The 21,816-nt window shown below is 37.3% G+C and overlaps 2 protein-coding genes across 5 annotated transcripts in view; one reads left to right on the top strand and one right to left on the bottom strand.

Annotated features, from left to right (window-relative positions):
* Window positions 1-1,594: 1,594 nt before the first annotated feature.
* MLC1 (modulator of VRAC current 1) lies at window positions 1,595-14,956 on the bottom strand. 3 transcript variants are annotated; one of them, XM_048941379.1, is made up of 12 exons: window positions 14,819-14,956; window positions 13,934-14,131; window positions 12,111-12,200; window positions 9,825-9,878; window positions 9,620-9,721; window positions 7,416-7,517; window positions 6,748-6,819; window positions 6,167-6,283; window positions 5,197-5,253; window positions 4,056-4,178; window positions 3,801-3,965; window positions 1,595-2,161 (listed from the first exon to the last, which is right to left on the bottom strand). In XM_048941379.1, exons 2-12 carry the CDS (start codon window positions 14,111-14,113, stop codon window positions 2,087-2,089), a joined length of 1,137 nt encoding a protein of 378 aa, XP_048797336.1. In that variant the 5' UTR covers window positions 14,114-14,131; window positions 14,819-14,956; the 3' UTR covers window positions 1,595-2,086. The 3 variants fall into 3 exon arrangements, with proteins under 3 accessions (XP_048797336.1, XP_048797241.1, XP_048797433.1); XM_048941284.1 differs by having other exon boundaries at window positions 3,801-3,968; XM_048941476.1 differs by lacking the exon at window positions 9,825-9,878 and having other exon boundaries at window positions 3,801-3,968; window positions 9,620-9,706.
* A 3,634-nt stretch (window positions 14,957-18,590) lies between these two features.
* The window catches only part of MOV10L1 (Mov10 like RISC complex RNA helicase 1), a 36,482-nt gene continuing 33,256 nt past the window's right edge, over window positions 18,591-21,816 (top strand). The window contains exons 1-2 of one of the 2 annotated variants that reach the window (XM_048935125.1): window positions 18,591-18,831; window positions 20,854-21,038. In XM_048935125.1, coding sequence (XP_048791082.1) covers window positions 18,711-18,831; window positions 20,854-21,038 — 306 coding nt within the window. In that variant the 5' untranslated portion in view covers window positions 18,591-18,710. The remainder of the gene's footprint in view (window positions 18,832-20,853; window positions 21,039-21,816) is intronic. The other variant, XM_048935222.1, reaches the window with a different exon arrangement.

The following is a 21,816-nucleotide window of genomic DNA, read 5'->3' on the forward strand; positions in this document are numbered from 1 at the left end:
ACGCCCCAGTGAACGCTACAGGCAATCAAGAGATTTACTGTGGCATACTCCAACACGCAGGTCACTTGTCTGGGGGTAGCAGGGGCCCACAGAGGCTGTTGCTTTGAGATACAAATGCATTTGACCACAGAGTGAGATTTATAGGGAAGCCTGAAAAAGCCTTTTCATATCAACTGCCAGCCCTATATTGGTTATGGTGTAAAAGCCTTCCTCCTACTTCCACAATTTTCTTTCTTGCTTAAGATAAGTCAACTTGCAGACTAGTATCCATAGTCTATTTAGTTTCCTCTTTATTTTAGACGAATGCTTTTTTCTTCACCTATCATTAAAATACTTCAGTTTCCCAAAGGAAAGGTAAACAAACTTGATTACACTATGTAATAATTAGGCTCTTCCAGGTCATTCCTGAGAGAACACTCAAAATCAGTAGCAGTTTAAAAGATTCTTACCATTTGGAAGAGCATCTCAAATCATTTGACACAAAAAGAGACTAAAGAAGCTCAGTGCCTTGTAAGTAGGGCCTTCTGAGGAAAGCAGATTCCTTAAGCACGTGTCACTTATTACTGATTTCTTCTCCATCAGTGCTCAGTAATAGAAGATCTAATTAGATCTCACCTTCTTCATAATCAAAGCCAAACATCCCTTCACAAAAAAGATACCTCTTTTAGGCACAGATTCATTGTATCCAATGCACTTTATCACATACAAGAAAGCCAGCAGCTGAGATGCATTCAAACCCTTCAATTGCAAGACTGTAGCAGAGACGGTAGTATTGTTTATTTGCCTTGCTGATAAAATGTTCCCACCAGGACCAGTAAACAGCAGCAGCATCCTCTGGTTGATGATGAATTAGCCTGGGCCAAAACAACCCACTTTTTTATGTGAATGGAGAGATTTCTGTATGTGTGTTCTTAAGAAGCACTGTTATAAACTTGAAAGAGTATTCTCTGTATATTAAAATTCTAAAATTATATCAGCTCTCCTAAACAGAATAAAAAAAAAACACTAACATACCTGAAGGGCTCCAACCCTCACCGACATACCTGTTTCTCAATTCCCCTCCCCAAAATTGGAGAGCTTTCCACCATGTTCTGAATAAATGATTTGGTTGCACATTCAAAGAGAAAGAATGAACTTCTGCATTCTATCTTTCAAAAACAAACAGGAAAAAAAAAAAAAGACAAAAAAACCCCCACCACTTTGCAGCTAACCCAATGTAAATTCAAAAGTCTATCAATGTGGAAATTTATATTGTTCATAACCTATTCAATCTTAATTCACATAGGAAGTAAAGGCAATCTGAATGGAGGATATAGTTAAAGAGCAACTACGTCCCTTAAGTTTTAAAGATAGTAAGGAAAAGAAATAAATGAAAAATAGCATGCCAAACATACATTTTCAAGTGTGAAAAAACTCCTATCAGTGGGATCTCTGGTTATTTGACTGTATGTGTTTGTTGTTTGTTTGTTTGTTTTACTTTTACTTGGATTTTTGACAGCAAATCTCCCTTTCTCCCTTAAAAGTCAGAAGACGAAGCTGAATTTGAGAAATTATTCTATTTTCATCTCTACAGGTAGCATATCAATCCATATCCTTGAGCTTTCAGATAACAGACTTTTATTTATATAAAAGCAATGAAACAAAAAAGAACTTTACAACTCCTACAAAAGTGAAGTATAAGCAGAAATAACAATTGTAATTTGTATTCATAACTTTACAAAAGCATTTATCAGTTACACTGACTGCATAACTGCAGTTATTGCAATCTCTTGCAAACACACGAAGCCTACTGCATACAGTCATGTTTTATTTCGCTGTCAGTGTGTGAGTCATTACTTTTTTCCCCAATGATAACTTCAAAAGAAAGACTAAGATGCAGATACCAACAGAAAAGACAGATTTGTTAAAAATGTTATCAACATATTTCAAAAACGATTAGAAAGGCAATATTTATTGTGTTATTCATTGGCTCCTACTGCTGTAACTATGTTGCTGTTTATAAACTGGAAAGTTTTTAAGCCTTAGTTCAAACAGTAGATTTATAGGATTGGATTGTACTGTAGTGGCTGTATTTGCAGAATCCAAACTACTGAGCCATCTGCACCACAACTGCTTTCCAGGCTTTGTCTTTGTCAAAATCCTTTAAGGTATTATTGGAAACCTAGAAGTAAACAAATTTCAAACAAATGGAAACACAAAACAACATTTTGGTTAAAAACAGAATTTAAAGCAAGTAAACATGAGACAATCTGGGAGAACATAAACACAGCTATAGTCTGAATACAGTATATACTGTAAATTGTAAAGCTTTGTATACTGTATAGTACATATTTACAACAGACAAATATAATAATGTAAACAGTGTAGTACTTAAACATTTGGGCCAATGAAATTTGGTCAAAATCCTACTTTAAACACATAACTTCAGATATCGTCAATTTTTTTTTGTCAAAAAATTATTTAAAAGCTCTACAACCTAAATCTCTGAACTCAAAGTAGTAACTAGCAGTAGTCCCAACAATGCAACTGAAGCAAGATTCATCTACACACATGCAAGTAAATTAAGATCTTGCCTAAGAATGCAGACTGCTTAAAAGCCACAGAGACATACACCTTCACCTGTCACATTATTCCTGTGTTTAAACACTACAAGGCAAATAATAAGATGTTGCTTTTCTAGAAAAATTGCTTCTTTTTGGCATTTAACTGATACCTGAAGAGAATGGTTTAGCCATGCCATCACTTAAGCTCAAAAATATAACTTACAGCTGTGGGGGTTGGACTCGATGATCCCTGGAGGTCCCTTCCAACCCCTACAATTCTGTGATTCTGTGAAATGCTGCTGAGTTCCATCTTTTATGCAGAACATAACTCTCAGGTCACAGAACCAAAAGATCAGTGACTTCTACTGAATGCCTTCAGCAGCCTGAAGGGCACTTAAATCCACAGCTTCCATTTTCTATTACCAATTGTGTAACAGCTGTACTGTTGCTGTGTACTTCCTGCACATTCTATGTGTGCTGATTCATTGTGGGTGCTCCTTTTAGAGAAAGGACTGAATCCAGCACTCAACCTTTTCAATGCTGAGCCATACAGAAACCATCCAGTTAACACGACTTACTTTTCCCAGCTCTTTAATACAGCACTTTGCTTTGTTCAGAAGAGATGAGGAAAGCCTACGGGCTAAATGTGCTGTGCTGTGCTAGGAAATGCATGTAGTCAATCTGTGCATATCTGACATGATTTGGATTTCACTATTCCCTGGAAGACCACTCAAGTCACATGAATAACAGCAATACTGGCATCACCATGCTCTATGAAAGTATTTATATATCTGTAACTGAAAGGATGGCTCAAACACTTAAGTGCAGGAAGGAAACACAGGATGTCAATTTTGATCTTCATTGCCAACTTTAGTAAAATAGTTAGGACATGGAGAGCCCTGGGATTCCAGACCCTCTCCTCTGTTCACTACTTCAAACTGACCAGCACAGGTAGCCACTCATGCAGCTTTCCAAGTGTTGATGCTATGCTCAGTGTACCTAACACTTCTCATTTGCAGTTCAGGGAACTTAGAACTAACTATGCTTAGCAAATTCACTCCCCTTGGAAATTCACAGCCGTTGAAAAGACACAACTATACTGACAACTCATTTCATGGTCCAAAACTTCTGCCAGCATTTAAAACATTTAATTTCATTGATTTCTCATAGGATCATGCAAGGGTCATGCAAGGCATATCATTTTTGCTATAAATTTATGCTACTTATTTAAACTTCATTGTGGTTATAAATACTTACCTCTGTAGTTCTGTACTCCTGTTTTTTAACCTGTGATTCTGTCCAGGACGAATCCTGCAGTTTCATTTTTGTCTTGTAATTTACACACTGTATTACAGTTCCGATAGTAAGGCATGCCTGAATTAGCAGCATCAACATCAGAAGCAACAGTAGTACATCATAAGACTGCTGAAAATAGAGACACAGATATCTTCATTCTTTTGTTGCTACATTAATTGGTAAATGTTAATTTTCCAATTGCATCAAAATACGTACTTTAACAGCAGGTGGATAATTTTTAAAGATGTCAACAACTTGCATGATACTGAAGGATAAGTATCCAGAAGCAGTGAACAACAGTGGGGATGTGACACTGCTAATGGCAATCAGGACCTCAACCTAAATAAAACAAGATTATAAATATTAAAAGGGGAAAAAAACAAGTAAAAATGTTGTTTGTGAGCTGTATTCCCTTAAGCAAGCATAACAGAAGTGTAAGATTACACATACAAGATAAATCTTAACAGCCATTTACTGTATGGAGATACAGAAGCAAGCTTTGACTAAATTTCCTAGCCTAAATACTCCTGTTTTATAATTCATTTTCCTTTTAAGAAGTGTGATGGGTCTTTTGTCTAATTATAAAAGTGTCTTTCAAATGCAGATAGAGGAAACAATACGAAATTTAGAAAGCTAGTAAAGAAGTATCATTTCTTTTTCAGTTTGTATGAAATACTGAGAATTAACAGCAGATATTGCAGACTTAAAATCTGAAACAACCATTCAAATCAAATTGAGTGCTTTGAGGCAAATTTATTACAATAAAATAGCAGCTTAGTTTTCATTCAAATATCATCCTAAAGGATCAAATTCTGACTTCTGTTGTGGTCATGCATTATGACTGACTTAAGTATGGTTGAATGACTGTAACTTAGAGCAGATGTTTTAAGGAGACTTAACTACACATCTGGGACACTCAGGGAATAAATGTGCTTTATAGAACATTCTTCAGTTTTCTTGCTAGTCATATAGATTAGAAATTTGTTTATAACAGGTTCTAGATCCTATAAGGACTGCACCCCTAATTTTCTTCCTTCAGAAAGCACATAATGGAAAGGGAATGGAATGGAGCTCAGGAGCATGAAAGCATTTCTCTGTGTACCATACGAGGCTTTTTTTTTCCATAAAGCAGTGTCCATTTCTAAGAAACCAGTAAAAATAAAACAAACAAAACAAACAAAAAAAAACCCACCAGTTCTTAGAATTTCATGGACGGGACTTCTTTTCAGAAAAATCAACTTACATTCTTGTTACACAATACATCTGTTGCATTTGTACACGTAACTACAAACAAACAAGCAAATATGAATATTATTATATATTCTAATGGCAAAATTCAAGGACTTTACACACTTACCAGACATTTACTTGGATATTCAGCAGCCACATGACTTGCGATAGCACTAGGAAAGCACTAAATAGAATACAAGATAAGAAAGTGTAACAAATAAGGATTTACCTACTTGAAAATTGCACAGTTTACAACTGTGTAACAGTGATTCCCACTAGTCATAGATCACATCCTAAATTTATTGAAGACATGAAACTGCATATATCTTTAGTGACAGTACTGTGAATCAATTAATTAAACAGAGATAAAACTAATCTTCATTTAGCTTACATTTAAATGAGGATCATGCATTAAACCTCCACATAATGAAATATTAACCACAAAAGTTGACGTTTCCGCCTTAAAATCTAATGAGCCCCACAGAACGCTGTGAGTTTTGCATGCTGAAGAAGTTGTTTACAATCCTTTTCCATTTCCTGAGAGGGATTTTCCAGACATAGGAGCCATATATAAATCTAGTGTTCATTGCCATGCTTCTCAGCTTGTTCAGCTTTTGGCAAGCAGAGTAACACATCATTCTTTACGACTGCACTGTTCCTAGGTGCAGGCTGTTATTAGTGACAAGCATTAGCAAACACAGTCTCAGGCTTTTAATCCAGTTAATTCTGATGAGCTAAAGGTGATATCCTGAGGAACCTATCACCCTAAAATTTAACACAACTTCTTATTTTGCAGCCTGAAACACTCTAAAATCTAGGAATTGTTTCACAAAACACGACGTCTTTAAAACCCTTATTACTCATTTCCATGTTACTGGGGACTGAAAATGTATCACAATATGTTTTAAGGACCAAAGTCTTGAAAATCAAAGTAGAACCATCATTACATAATAGACTAGATATACTGAAGTATTTATTTGCAATGCAGAAATTTCCAATTAATATTAGGGTCAAATAAACATTCCAGCACAGTGAAAAAGAGAAAGAAAAATCAAATACGCTGTTTTAAAAGAGTACATTCATTTTGAACTACTTACAGCAACCAAGATCCAAAAGAATGTTACTGAAAGATATGGACCTGACACCAGAACATCCATATTTAAAGCAATTATGCCACCAAATACTGATGAAATTCCAATTATCACTTCAATTACCTAAAAGAAAGTAGAACACACAAGTTATAAATAGTTCATTTAAAAAACAAAATTCCTATTTGCCTGTGGAAAAGAACTCCCTGGGAAAAAAAAAAATAGCATTTATGCTATTAGATATACAAAAAGTCAATGTTCCACAGATGTAAAATATGGCAAAACTCCAGCTGGCTTAAATGAAAGCAAGTTCAGCTTTATTATGCATGTTTATACTCTCATTTATTAGCTCCACTAAACAACAGTTCAGTTTACAATATTTATCCTTAGGTCATTAAGTAATCTTTTTCCCAATGTACATGGCAGTTATTTATCTTATAATATTCTAAAAGGAAACATTTTAGGATCCATCTCATATTTCTAATTCTTGCAGTGCTTACCTACATCAATCTGTTTCTGACTTTAAAGGATTTTGGCACTTATAATGATGCAAGAATAAATTGATATAAAGACAGAAAACAAGTACTTACTGAGTATGACTTCAGAATTCGGGCAGGAAAGCTGACATTACTCAAAGCAATGGTACTATCGTATGTGGCATTCTAGAAGAAATTAAAAATTGTGACTGAAAAATATGCAAATAATAGATTTGTTTTTACATTTTGTAAAACTTGTTACAGATCCTGTTACAGGTGGCACGTAACGTCTGGTTGGCCCATCAGAACCAAAAGCGACACTTGGCAATACTTGACAGTGTCAGAGTGCATCAGTCACACTGAAAATAAACAAAGTAGTCCCAGATGAGCTGTTACACTACCACCACTCAACAGTGGAATACAGCCATCTCTCTTTTCTACTTTCTTCCTTAGCCTTTCAAAGTCTGAAAGATTTTTGAAAATCTGATGTAAATCCTTCTGATTTTGCTGACACGGTAACTGAAGGAAGACATTTACAGCAGGACTTTGTCTAGCAAACAGTGCTTCCACCAAATCATGAAATGGCTTCAGTAGTAGGTAAAAAAAGTAACACAGAAACAAGAGTGTGATTTGGAAAAGCACTTAAGGAAAAACCTGAAGCCAATATTCATTGTCCAGGTATCACACATAATACAGGAAAAATCTAACACTTTTTTACAGTTACTTAGAGAAACATCAAAAAACAATCAACTCTTTATCAACTCTAACCTTAGGGTACCTACTTTCTTTCTCATACAGCAGTCTTCAGTAGATCTAGCTGAAATGATCACAGTAGTTGCCATGAAGATTTCCAGCAGAATAAGTAGAATCAAGTTGAAATTTATCTGCCAGTGGAATTCCAGACATAAATAAGTTATATCTTTGATATTAAAAGTAACAAACGGGGCAGGATCCAGCTATCTACATGCTGTGATATTTAGATGCTCTGCTGATTGGATGCTTTTAAAAACTTTTTATTTTTGATGAATTTCTAGAACACTTAGTTATCTACATAATATTGAGAATACTTAATCTGAGAAGGAGATATTTATTTCAATTACGAGAATGATCTGCCTGAAAAACAGTACACCACTGTCTCCCAAAAAAGCAGTTAATAACATGGGGGATGTTCTGGGTATTGCTGCATTTTGCAGAAATGAAACCAGAACAGTGCAGCAAATCATAAAAACTCATGGAAAAAGAAAGAAGACAAACAAGAGGGAGCCTGACTAGCCTGTGAGGCAAAGGAAATCCACTGGGAGAGAAAGAGGGCCACAGGCTTCCAAACTCTACGCTGCAATGCAAATTGTCTGATACAATGCCTAATACTGAATGAAAACACATTCCAAAGAACTGGGCCAAGAATCCTAGCTCTGTGTTCTGCCTAGTGCTAGTAGATGTGATTTTGCAACTCTTCCAGGTCTAACAGACTACATTACCATGTAAAAAAAAAATATATGCTGCCATCCCTTCTGCCATTGTTCATCTTCAAGACAAGAATACACCGAATGGAATATTTTTCTTCAGTTCATTATCTACCTCTTTTCATGAGACAATTCCAACTCTACGTGGGTTTAATAATCTTCTAGAGGTGTGCAAGTTAGGCAGAGTAGATCTCCCTCTGTAAGTCTTTGGAAGCACAATGTTTTTCCAGTAGCAGCCCAAAAAAAAAATTTGGTGGCTAGATGTGGCCATTGGGTAAAGCACCAAAAGTTCAAGGAGAACTCCATTAAAAATCTATACAAGCTGAGTAAAACGCAGCTCAGTGAACTAAGTGCTTCTTCATGGTAGACCTATTTCTGGGATGATCAAATCTAAGTTTTTCTCCAACATTACCTTTCATTACATATATATACATATTTATTTTGAAAAAGGTCATAGCTGGCAGATTTTAAAGGCTCTTTTGGGTATAGAATCCAGCCTGCAAACTACAATGTTTTGACATGTAGCACTGGTACCAAGATATGCTGACAAGGCCACATTTACCGTGCAGTGTCAAGTAGATATTCAAGTTTGGGTCCAGAAGCACCATAATTACAGGGACAGACTGGTGTCTGTCATTAACATTCATGTAAAATGTCTGACATAGTTGTATTGAGCTGTTCTGTGATAGTCTGAGCATTTATCAACACTAACAATAATACCTACTACTGCTATATTACTTCACAGAATTATTCTCACACTTCATATTCTTATATAGAATAGAGGAATCAAAACATTTTACCATAACCAAAAAACCCTACAATGTTACTGTTTGGCTTAGACTACCAAAGACAAGTGTTAAGGCTGTGATTCAAAAACAAAGAACTCTCCCCTGCATGAACTAAGTGCATTTTAAATAATACTAACAGCTGCCTTCTCTTTGTTGACAATATATGGGAGAAACATCAAAACTTTCTTTACTTGGTGACTTCAGAAGCAAAACTGTACAATGTAGAAGATCCAAGAAAGAGTTATACTTAATCTGAAGATGTCATACAATACCACTGCTTGGGACACTTCCATTTCAATATAATTTGACCCTGAAAATTGCCTTATCTGTAACTGAAGTACTAAACTGTTTTCACTGTTATTCTGATCCTGCTCTTTCAGAAAAAAAAACATCAAATAATTTAAACAATATTTTTTTAAGAAGTTTCTTCGATCAAAAGAAAAATAAAAAGACTGTTGGTAAAAGTGGATTACCCTTCAACATCTCATTCATACTCCTGAACTTAAAATACAAGAAAGTCATTTTCATGCTCATCTCCAGTAAGTTAGCTGTATCATGAGGTTTTATTTCTGAATTCAATTTTTCAGGTCTTGTCTTACCCCAGAAAGTAAAGTTACTGGCAGATGATCTCTGTAGACTGAAAACTATGTTGTTACTTTTTTTTTTTTTTTTTTTTTTTTTTTTGTAAAGCAAAGATAAATGTTGCTTTAATTAGCAATTATTCTATGAACTTACATTTATAGCTGACGGATTCAGGACAAGTTTGCATCCAAACCAAATTAAACATGTTGTTGTAACAGCAAATGTAGAGACAAACAGAATCTGAAAATTGGGTATCTGTAAAACAAATTTCAGAATGGGTTTCGCTCTCATCTTACAAACAAGAGGAAAAAAAAAAAGATATAATTGATATAATTGCCAAAAAAAATCTTTCACTTACCACATTAATTTTATTCCTTGCTATAGCAAAGCTCACAACTGCTGAAGGAATACACTGGGAAAATTAAGAGAGAAAACTAGTGGGATATTCTGCACAAAGAATATTAAATATATTTTTCTATATGTGTTTTTAATTGAGTCAGATTTAATATTACATATTACAGCTAATAATTAGACAAACTGAAAATAGAAACTCTGAGGAAAGACCATCCTCCTTCACTGGGCTCATTAATTACAACTGGTTCTGGAGGATTACTAGAAGTTTCCATACCCTCACTTTTGACTAGCTACCCAGCACAATGTGATGCATAAAGGAAAGCATGGAAGTCTCATGAGTCATTCCATGCCTTTGTTAGCTAAATTAACTCTAGAACATCTTTAAGAAGGAAAAGAATAGCACAGCTACTCCTGCACTGGGCCTCCATATTCTTTTAAAAATACAACATAATGGTTGTTTAAAATCTCAACCACACTCTTCTGAAGAACTTGATAAAAACCAGTCTGCTGAGACATTACAATTTAAGAATCATGCCTAGGACCTCTGTTAGTTTCACTAGGAAAACTTCACTACAAAAGAGCAGAACTAAATGGAAAAATCACACAAAAAGGAAAAGTTTCACAAAGCAATTTCTCAAGCCCCAGTTGCTCCCCACCACATTAGATATATTACTATTACAGATCCAACTCTCTTTTTCACAGTATGCAATTGTACAGTATATTCATAAGTAAAATACGAATATACTGAACTAAAATTATGGATAAGATTTTCAGGTTAAGTGATGAATCATGTAATAACCGTTGCATTTGTTCACTAATTATCTTCTAACAAGTCTGAGCACTGACAGTTTAACAATGAAACCCCTATAATTAGATTAATATGGAAATTCAAAATTCTTGGCAGCACTGCCTTAGCACCTAAGTGACCCATCTTTAACATCATGAATTGATACATTTATACCCTGAACGCCCTAGGTTCTCTAGAACACAATGTGACTGCATTTAGACAGCTGAATTCTACTCCTAGTCAAGATGGTCAAGACATTCTAGAGAGCAATTCTGCTCTTGGTAAGCCAGACATTTAGTAGTCAGTAGATTATACAGTTCTATAGACTCTTCCAACTACACTGCCATTATCTGCAGGAGGAGCTGAAACACGTTGCCCATATACAGACCCAAACATACACGTCTTCAACAACAGCAAGCCATTCAAACCCAACATAAAAGTGATTTGTCACTTAACCTTCTGTATCTTTAGAAATTCTCAGTAAATACAACGTTCAAAGAGACCATATTTGAGGCAGAAAAGGATATATCTCAGTAACTACATTAATGGTGCATAGTATAATAGTTCAGCGAAGACACTGGCTTCAAAAACTGCTTCAACATTATTCTAATCTCTCTAACAGAAAGACAAGTCACAGCTCACCCACAGAACTCCTGCTACTTGTGTAAAGCATTAGCCTTGCGCCTAACTTAAAATAAATCCACAAGTCAAGTTGACAAAATAGTAATGACAGTACAGAATCCTGTCACAAACAAAACAAGTACATCAGACTCATCATATAAGCTAAGACCTAAAGAATAAGTTAATCACAGAATCACCAAGATTGGAAAAGACCTTCAAGATCGCTCAATCCAACCATACACCTACCACCAATAGTACTCACTAAACCATGTCCCCCAACACAGAATCCAAACGTTCCTTGAATTCCTCCAGGGTCGGTGACTCCACCACCTCCCTGGGCAGCCCATTGCAGTGCTTGATACAATTACATAAGACAAATGTGAGGGCCTAGATGTGCAGTAAAAATTAGTGGATTTTGAAAATGTCAGATATGATTGATTCACATTTTGTTAAGAAAACAATAATAATACAGAGAACTTCTTCAGTCTGCCTCAGTACTTGGGTATTATGGCAAAATATAATGAAAAATGTAATACACTGAAATACATTCCAACAGCATTTAGGCAACAAATTCTGCAAGTGCATAACAGTACAAATTTTTCTTCAAGTAAGGCATAGAAAAACCACTCAAGCAGATAATTAATGGCTGTCCATGGTAAGCTGATAAACAAAAATGGCAGCACAACACCATTTGTGAAAATTGCTATTCCCTTAGTTGTGGCCTGAAAAGTACCCACTTTAACAGAGTTAAAGTGTTAAAGAAAAATAATTTTTCCATGAAGTAAATTAATAATAAAAAGATGAAATACAGAAGAAAATAAACACACAACATTTACTGTTTTTGCTGTCAAACAGCCACAGCAAATAATTAAGAATGCTTACTGAACCTGCTGCGCAACGTAAATAATCCATTTCAGATGGAAAAATATTTCCCAGATACAGTGAAAACCCAGAGGTAATAAGGAGGCAAGCCTGCAAAGCAACAAATAACGTGGATTAGTACAATAAAACTACTGTAAAGATAAAAATCAGTAATTCCTTTCAAGCTGAGCTACTGATGGACAATAATGTAGTCTTTGTGTGAATAATTTTGAAGCAAAATATCTAAGCATGCTGAGTTCTGAGGAATACATTTCACTGGTTACCAAGACTTAATACCAAAAAAGCATGTCTGAATCAGGTACTGTGCCTTGACTTGGCAAACACCTAAGGAAATTATCACAAGGTAATTGCAGAGGGTTCAACATTAAAAAAAAAAAAGTTCCAGAAAACATAAGTAAGCCTCTACTTTGCATAATCTGCTTGGCTTTACCAAAATTCACAGTTCACATGGGCAACTACCAACAAGAAAATAATAACAAAAATAGTATTAGGATATACTGACTAAGGTACATCCACCTGCACTCCTTTCTCCCTCCAAACTCCCTTCCCACTTTGGTTCAGTGGCACAACCATAAACACTCAACTTCTGCTGCTCCCTCTTTAATCACTCCATTCGTTAGGAATTAGCCCACAATTAGGGCTAAACTTTCAGCATCAAATGATTAGTATCTTCTACCAACCATTTTTCTTTCTGCTCTGAGTAGACATTCCTTCAAAGAGGTTGGGAAAGATGGGGGACAGAACTGCTGTTCTTTATTATTTGGGCATTTTTTTCAAGCTGCAGATTTCTGATGTCTTTAAAAAGTCCTCATCAAAAAACTCACTGTGTTCCTGCACAAGAACAGCCATTGCTAGCCACTCTGATGTCACTCTATAGTTTGCAACCACCCCATGAACACAGTTCTGTTCACCATGGAACTTCTGTTGCCTAGCACACATACGCTGAGAAAATTTAATGCAAGGAAAGCCAGTTCTTATTTTGTTCTTTCTGTGTCACCATACATCCAAAAGGAAAGCCACGTTACACAGACTGTCAGAAGAAAAAAAGCATTCAGTTGTTTCCATGAAAGTAAAGCACTACTTTTATTCACTATGCAAAAATGATTTATTACCCTATAAACAGTGAAACATTTCAGCTCTTACAAAAATTAGTCTTCAAAACATACCAACTCATAGAAAAGAAAAAAAAAGACTTAAGAAGACTTAATTGTAATTGCTATAATGAGCTTTAATTAACTTGGCTAGAACATGGAGTAACATGATGCTTGTGCAAGATCAGCGTCCAGTGATTCTACCAGTGCTACAATTCATATCACTATGATGTTCATGTAAGAAACCTAAGTCATTACATGAGAATTCTATCAAAAAAGTCCATAGCTTTATGAAAACCTAAAGTAAAATTTGACGACTAAATACTGCATGCATTTTTAATGTCAAAATGCCATGAAGGCAAGTACTCTCAATAGTTTAAATAAAAATTTAAAGTAGGCACGTGATTAGGATAATTTACATACTTCACAAAGAGGCATTACTAATTCATAAATAAAGGTTGATATTCACAACTACCACACGTACTTCATTTAATGTTAAATACAAAAATCAGCCTTCATGAAGCATATTTAGTTACTGCAAAACGCTCCAAAGAATATTATTAGTCAATTAAAAGTTACATTTTAAGTTTGCTAAGTATGTTTCTTTCCATACAAGTATTTATATTCAGTCCTATCAAGGGTGTAATTATGACTCCCTAAATGATCTGAAACAGGACAGATTAGAGAACCTCCCCAAGAAGTTTTGATTTTTACTCTTTATAATTTACTTACACCCATCAGCAAAGAAAAGATCCACGTTCTGTAAATAAAGCAGGGGTGCAGCCTCTTTGATAGCTGAAGGTCACTGGATTTGATATCCGGTATATAATTTCCATTCTCTTGCTTTCCCCGCTCCAAAGTTGGCATTCTGTCATAGCTGAACTCTTCTCTGTAACCTTCTTCCCTAGTCATAACACTTTGTAAAGGCAACTAAATAATAATGGCAATGCAGAGGACAAAGAAAGATCAAAAATCTAACTTAGTTTCTTTATATACTCAGATCAGTGCCCAATTATTTTTTTTTCTATTTAAGAAGAATAAACAAGTAAAAATTAGCACAGAGCTGCATTTATATTCTGAAGTATATATGCTTGCCAACTAATTGCACTCAGTAACTAAATTACATTATATAGCCATGGTTCACAATAATACATCATAATACAGTATAAATACCAACAAAATGAAAGTTTGTGTATCTACACACAAACTCAACAGACTTTTATGGGAAGATCTAAAAAACATCTTTGGAGACGTGTAACTTGAGGGTAACCCTACAACCAAATAATTCCCTTCTTTTTTATCTTTTCTTTTTTTTTTTTTTGAAAAAAAAATCTGAGGGATTGACAAACATTTTAAAACATGTCTAGATGTTAAATTGCATTTGATTTTAAAACTTACCAGACATCTGAAATGACAGACTTCACCATGACACCAATAAGCTCACAAAATCACAGTAATTCGGCTACAGCAATTTCTTTCTAACTTGTCCAATAGCAACCATGTTGCTTGTTTGCCCCATTCTGTTCATCTCACTGCCTGCAATCTGTTGAAATACCTTCAGTACCTTACATTAAAGTTACTGCACATTTTTCAACAGTTAAAGAACTTCACGCTTACCTCTGACTGAAAAGTTAACTGTCAGTTTAAAGCAGTCCTGTGAACACAGATGCCCGTCCACTTTGTGATCTCCTCACCGCTCAGTGAGTCATGCCGTCTTTGAAAAGTTCTCCCTTACACTTTGGCTTTCAACAACATCTATTCAGATACGGAACAAAAGCACAGCAAAAACTTGAGTTAAGCCAGGGAACAGGAAAATGCTTCTTGAATTTTAATTAACAGAATACACTAGAAAATGACCGCACTACTCACATTAAGAGCTGCTTCCAAATCACACCAGCAAATTAAAAAAGTTTCAAACATCTTTTTTTGTACTATTCTTTACTCGGCATACTAAATTAAATCTTACTTGTGGTTTATCAGCTTTAGTTACTATCATAACTTGTGATTATGATATTCAACAATCTAGTCCTTGTTTCAAAAGAGCAAGAGCTACTTAAAACACAGCATTTTCCTAGGATAACCTACAAGTAAAAATTCAAGTATCACAAAAAGTTGGGAAGTTATAAGTTAAAAACTTATCAAGAACCTTATCTTCACTGTAGAACTCTTTATCTTTTTTCTATTAACCTTGTCTTTCTAGAGTGCACAGATAAAACCTGCACATTGGCATCATACTGACATTCACACTTATACCGTGATGACTACACAACTTATTTAAAATCTAGTAGGCAGCAGTGACATGCAATGGCCAGCAAACACTGGATCCAGTTCTCCTGCTTATTAGGCAATTAAAAAAAAAAAAAAGAAAGAAAGAAAGAATGCTTTTATCTTGAATATGTTGGCATCTTGACAACTACAGCAATGACAGGGGCTCTTGTGTACACTTCAATGAAGTAACGAAGACACAATTAGATTTTCAGCACTTTTGGACAAGAGCATCACCTTTTAAAGCATGCTAAAAAAAACTTCAGAGCACCCCTACTTTTCATTTTGGGCTGACATGATTTGTGTTCTTCTCAAAGTGAAAGCTAATACTAAAAAAAATATTAAAAGGTACAGTTTTAATAGTCTGAAACATGGAAATTAATCACACACGGTACACAGCTGTGTACTGTGTTAGAGAAGAGGGGAAAAATCTCTGTAGCCTAGCAAAACTGTCGTGAGTAATTAAGGCTTTCTGCTCGAAGACAACATGCTATGCAAGTATTTCCACTCTTTGCACCCTTTCAAAGGCTGTGTTTTAATGGAAAATGGATAACGCTGACTTCACATCCTTTTCAAAGACTGCTAGGTACTAAGAGCAAGAGTTTAACACAAATTAGTAGAGATTTAAAATAGGATCATGTTTTTTTTTTCCCTTTTGACCATTTAAGTCAATATAGGGAGATTTTTTAAGTTAAAAAGAAAGAACTGGGGAGCTCTTCAGATATTTACTTGATTTAATCTCTTTGAGTAAAAATGAATTTAGAAACTTTTATGTCACCGAACAGAGCAACACCCAACAACACCAGGAATCATAACTGAAAATTCCAAGTATTTTAGCCAGAATGGAACCTGAAGGCCATCTCTCTCAAGCAGGGCACTACAGCATTTCCTCTGGTTACACTGTGATTCCTTCTTCACCCTCTCCTGAGCATTTCCTTGTATTTGTTGCTTTACTTTTTGCACAGAGGTTCATTGCATGATACTCTCCAGATTTTTCATCTACGTCAACAAAAACTTCCGATTTCAGCTTCTACCCAGAGTTTTTTGGGTCCTTTATTTTAGTTCCCTTAATTCTGTGTTTCAGATTTTGTACAAAATCCTGGCTCCTTTTTGTGTATACACAAAAGGCACAAGGCACAATCTGGTAGTCAGAGGCCAAATGACCCTACAATCCTAAGTGCTGTACAAAGGTGTTGTATGAAGAGATTCCTACTAATTTTAAAAGCTGCACAGGAAACCTGCACAAAGACTGCAGAAAGTGTAACAGCTCCAGCAGGACATTACAGACCTCTCAAAAAGGTTTACAAACTACGCATTTTTATTCTAAGATAGGTCAAATGATATCAAGAGATGACGATTGAATCAAATTGTAAAAGGCTGTGAAGAACAACTTAACAGCTACTAATGACAACTGAAAGGGTTCAAATTCCCAAAGCAGCTGTAGCAGGTGCTAGGTCATTTGCCAATGTCAGTATCTGTATTACTTTGGTATTTTCAGCTCTAAAAATCAGCTCTTTGAAGTACTTTGTTTCTGTGGAACCAATTCCTCAAAGCGTTTGGTTTCCCAGCTTATGTAATGGGGCATGTACAGAACAAAGTACAGGCCCAGTTGCTTCAAAACTGCTCCCCCATTACAACACATTTTTATTTGCTTTTACTGTCTTTCACGTTAATCATGATCTAAGGAGTTCAAACCAGTCTGACCAGTATATATACTATCCACTTCATGCTACTGAAACATTAAATATTTCTAAATATATGGGTGTAATGAACAAACATAGCACATACACATTTTAAAGGACATCCAGATTAAATACTTGCCTTTTCCACCTTGCAGTAAGATTGCTGAGCAGCACAAACAACCTGTGAAGGCTTTCATAAATAATGTCAGGAGCAGGATCTTCAGACAGGAATTTATCTCCTTCTAAAGAGATCAGTGACTACAGGCACTCATACTCACTGGGAGGTCCCTCCTCCCAGTATGCATCACATCCCCCCAGTTACACCAGAACAAGAGCTGGGAACCCATGTGCAATTACTGGCAGCCAGAATTTCCTTGGTCTAGGAACTGTGCAGAACTCTATAAAAAGCGTCACGCAGTCTGCAATGCATTCCTAGCCCTTCCCTCCCTGAACAGAGCTGAGCTAACTGTGCAAGTACAAAAGGTTGCTGAAGACAACCGCTACCCTAGCCTTGGAATCCGCTCACAGACCACACCACCTTCCCATAACAAACAGCCGTACAGCAGTTTGCCATAGAGGCACAGGCTGCGTTGCCAAACCTTCTGGACCCTCCCGCCCTGGCCTCGTGCTGCTGCTCCCAGTGATGCTACTGGGACACTGAGCTCACCAAATCAGAAACTCACTTGCAAAATGCCCTCTGCTATATGACATTTAAAGGAGCTTACACCAAATACCTAAAGCACACTGCAAGAGAACTGGTAAATAGACCGGCAATGTCCGCTGCAGCCCAGAAAGCCAGCGGTATCCTGGGCGGCATCAGTAAGTGTGATCAGCAGGGTGAGGGAGGTGAACCTCCCCTTCTGCTCTGTGCTGGTGAGGCTTCATCTGGAGTACTGCATCCAGATGTGGAGTCCTCAGTACAGGACAGACATGGACGTGTTGGAGCATAGCTAGAGGAGGGACACAGAAATGATCCGAGGGATGGAGCACCCCTCTATGAGGACAGGCTAGGAGCTGGGGCTGTTCAGCCTGGAGAAGAGAAGGCTCCAAGGAGACCTGAAAGCTGACTTTCAGCATCTAAAGGGGGGGGGTGGGGTGGGAAGGAAGGAGACCAAATTCTTTGGTTCTGCTGTTTACCAAATTTATAACATTCTAGAGTTCTAGTGCTTTGAAGCATGCTTCTATTGTTATTACAGTAACTCAACAACGTGATTCACAGAATCATAGAGTCATCATATAATCGCTTGCATGCATGCACTCTCCCCTGTACTCTGCTTCTCCACATCAGCGGGCCGCGCTTAGCACCCGAAGGCACAACACGAGCACAAACAACAGTCACCGTACAGAGCCAGCCCCTACCACGCGCCCGCGGCGGGAAGGCACAGCAGGCAGCTGCGGCCGAATGGCCCGTCACGTGACTCCGAGCCAGCGCCGTGATTGGCCGGCGGCGCGGCAGGGAGGCCGCAGTGGTGTGTGAGCGGGCGCTGTGTTTGGGGTGGTGAGGCTGTGCGCGATGCTCGGCTTTCTCTCCAGGGTGTTCTCCTACTTCTGGAGACCTGCGGATGGCGAGGAAGGAGGAGGTGCGAGGTGGACGGACTCAGGTAGAAGTTCCAGTTCGACTGTGCAGCTGGGTGTGGAGCTCGCACCAGGCTGGTGGTGAGGGCCGCGGTGGTCTTGTCCCAGGTGAAGGGGCTGGCTGGGAGCGGCCTGCTTCAGGAAGGAAACAACGGGGAAAGGGCTGGCTTTTAGTTTCCGAGCCATGCAGTGCTGTGCCTGGCAGCTGTTTCTCACAGCATCTCCCCGAGTGTGTTGGTCTGTGGTGAGAGTACTGAGAGGAATGGTTTTAAACTGAGACAGGGGAAGCTTAGGTTAGATATTAGGAGGAAGTTTTTCACACAGAGGTTGGTGACACTGGAACAGGTTGCCCAAGGAGGTTGTGGATGTCCCATCCCTGGAGGCTTTCAGGACCAGGCTGGACGTGGCTCTGGGCAGCCTCGTCTGGTGGTTTGCGACCAGATGATCGTTGTGGTTCTTTTCAACCCAGACCATTCTGTGATTCTGTGATTCTGTGATTCTGTGATTCTATGATACAGAGCAGGGTGTGAAGGCCCGTTGTGATGGTGGGCAGTGGGTGCCTTCAGCCTTCCCATGTGACGCTGTTTCTGTGAATAAACTAATTTCTGTTGGGCTGTTGATGGAGGTGATAGCATAACCTCAATGTTTGGAGGCTTCAGAATGGTTCGTGTTTAGGGTGCTTTCAGTGGATTTGCACAGAGGTATTGTGCAGGAGGAAGGGGCAGCTCCACAGTTACACACATGAGAAGCCAAGAGACACTTCTGTCTAAATCTAGGACAAGCAATGAAAAGAGGTATTAAAGGTTGCCTTCTTACTCAGGTAGCTTAAACTTAGTTGGGAATGTAAGTGCTGTACATTGCATTGCATAACTGTACAAGTGCAGTCCATCATGTGCTCGTCCTGCTGCGTGTTCTCAAGTGTGCTTGAGACATCAACATGTCCTGAGGGTTTTTACATGAGCTCCCACTGGAATGTTTGTTTCTAATCCACTGCCTCTGTGAGCTGAGTGCATCACAATGGAGAGAGCTGTCTCTCTTGCATGTGGAGCCTCACAGGTGCTATTTACAACATTACAGCTTTTAAACAGAATGTTGTCTTTAGGTTTGAAAACATATGTGTATTTTTTTATTATTTTTTACTGTAGAAATGTATTGGTTTTTTTCCACGTGTGGTAATGCTATGCCTGGATTGTAAGATAGTACTGAGTGCTTGAGGTTGGACCAAGTATGTAGGGAGGCTTAACATGGTGGAGTGCTCCAGATGGCTTCAGTAGAGGATCTAGGTCAGCTGTAAGATAAACACCAACTATAATAAATGTAAAGGGGTCTTAAAAATAACAGTTTACTGAAACTAGTAAGAGGTACTTTTTGTGTATGTATGAAGACAGAAAGCAAAATACGCTACTGCGTTAACAATCTTGGTTGTTAGCGTAGCTAATCATATGTTGGAAATGAGAAGTGGGCTGAAGTGTGTTAGTTTAAGCCTGAAAGTGTAGTGCAGTGCTGTTGTGTAGAAGTTTCTGTAATTAGTAGGTATATACTACATCTAATTCAAAAGATTTGAAACTATGGCTTTCCAGATGAACAGTACATCTCAGTTCATGGGCATATTAACTATAACATAAACAGCTGTGAATAATTGATTTATATAACAGCATGCTTATTCACTTTACCTCTTCCTGCAGTATAGAAATCTCAGATGTGTTAGATTCTCCATGCAAACGATGTTGAGAACTGTTTTCTTTTAGTGTGGAGAGTATTGAAGATAGTTGTTGGACTAGAGCCCTTGAGAAAAGTTGTTTAGCTTGCAGTTTCCTTTTTGTTGTTGTGGCTGTTGTTTTAATCTCAAGCTCTTCATAATGTATTTCTTTCATACAGTTTCAAGACAAACATTATTTTTGCTTAAGTAGCATTTTTCATTAATTGAAACCATAACTCACTGTAAGGCTTCAAGTTTTAAAAATATCAACAGTTGCAAACTAAACAATTTCATATTGAAGTTGGACAAGGGGATGATTATTTTTTTTAATTAAAATGATAGCACTCTTGGTGGCATTCATTCATTACTTGTTGAATGGTTATGTGAACAAGTGGTTTGCTTTTACCTCAAACCTTTTCCTGTGAATGCAGGTGACAAAGAACTAAAAGCTGTTCGAGGAGTGGTGACAAGATTTTGCAACGATTATGGAATGATAAATGACCTGATAGTCTTCACAGAACATGCTGTTGTAAACAATATGCCGCTGGCTGTAGGACAGGAAGTTATTGCTACTGTTGAAGAGGACAAAATATCAAATGGCTTGAGGGCTATCAAGGTAAGAGATGAATATCAACAGTAGTCTCTCAGAGTCTCACTCTCTCTGTAAGTTATTTGAGACTTTAGAAGTCCCTAAACTAAGTCCCTTGTACTTAGTCTCCTGAACAGTACGAATCTGCCAGCACTTCACCTACTGGGAACGTGTGAGTTTGGACTTGTTTTTATTTTATTCAATTTCCTTTAGAATATTATCCTTTTGTTCTCATTCTCTGACAATCGGTCTGCATGCAGTAAATACTAACGTTGAAGTAATTGTGTCAATATTTAATTACACTCGTGACAAATTTGCTTATTGATTTTTTTTTTTTTTTTCTAAACTTCAGAGTTATTTTATCATTTTTCTTGACACTTCATCTGTGAACTCACTTAAGGCTTGATTATCCATTCCTTCCAACTTTTACCTGCTGTAGTTCTTTAATCGTATAGGCTTAACTCTAAGGTGCCTGTGAAAATTGAGCTCTCACACAGAAAAGCTGTGTCGAGTGGCCTTTTGTACATTAACATGACTGGTGCTTGAAAGGCTGACAGGAGGAGCAGTTGGTAGCTGGGTGGTACAAAACCCAACTTTTTGGCTTGTATCTACTCGGCTTAGCTGCATTTACTTTAAGTACAGCAGTGAACTATTGTATTTCGTCTACCAAACTCATCTGAACAGCAGTGCAAGCTAAAATGAGTGAGTCCAGCTGGACACAAGCTGCCTATGCGGAGCCAATCTCAATGTGATTGTGATTTCAAAGTTAATGTAGTTGTCTTTAAATTGTTATTTTGTAGTTAAG

Source organism: Lagopus muta, chromosome 1 (genome assembly GCF_023343835.1).
Source record: "Lagopus muta isolate bLagMut1 chromosome 1, bLagMut1 primary, whole genome shotgun sequence".
NCBI lineage: Eukaryota > Metazoa > Chordata > Aves > Galliformes > Phasianidae > Lagopus > Lagopus muta.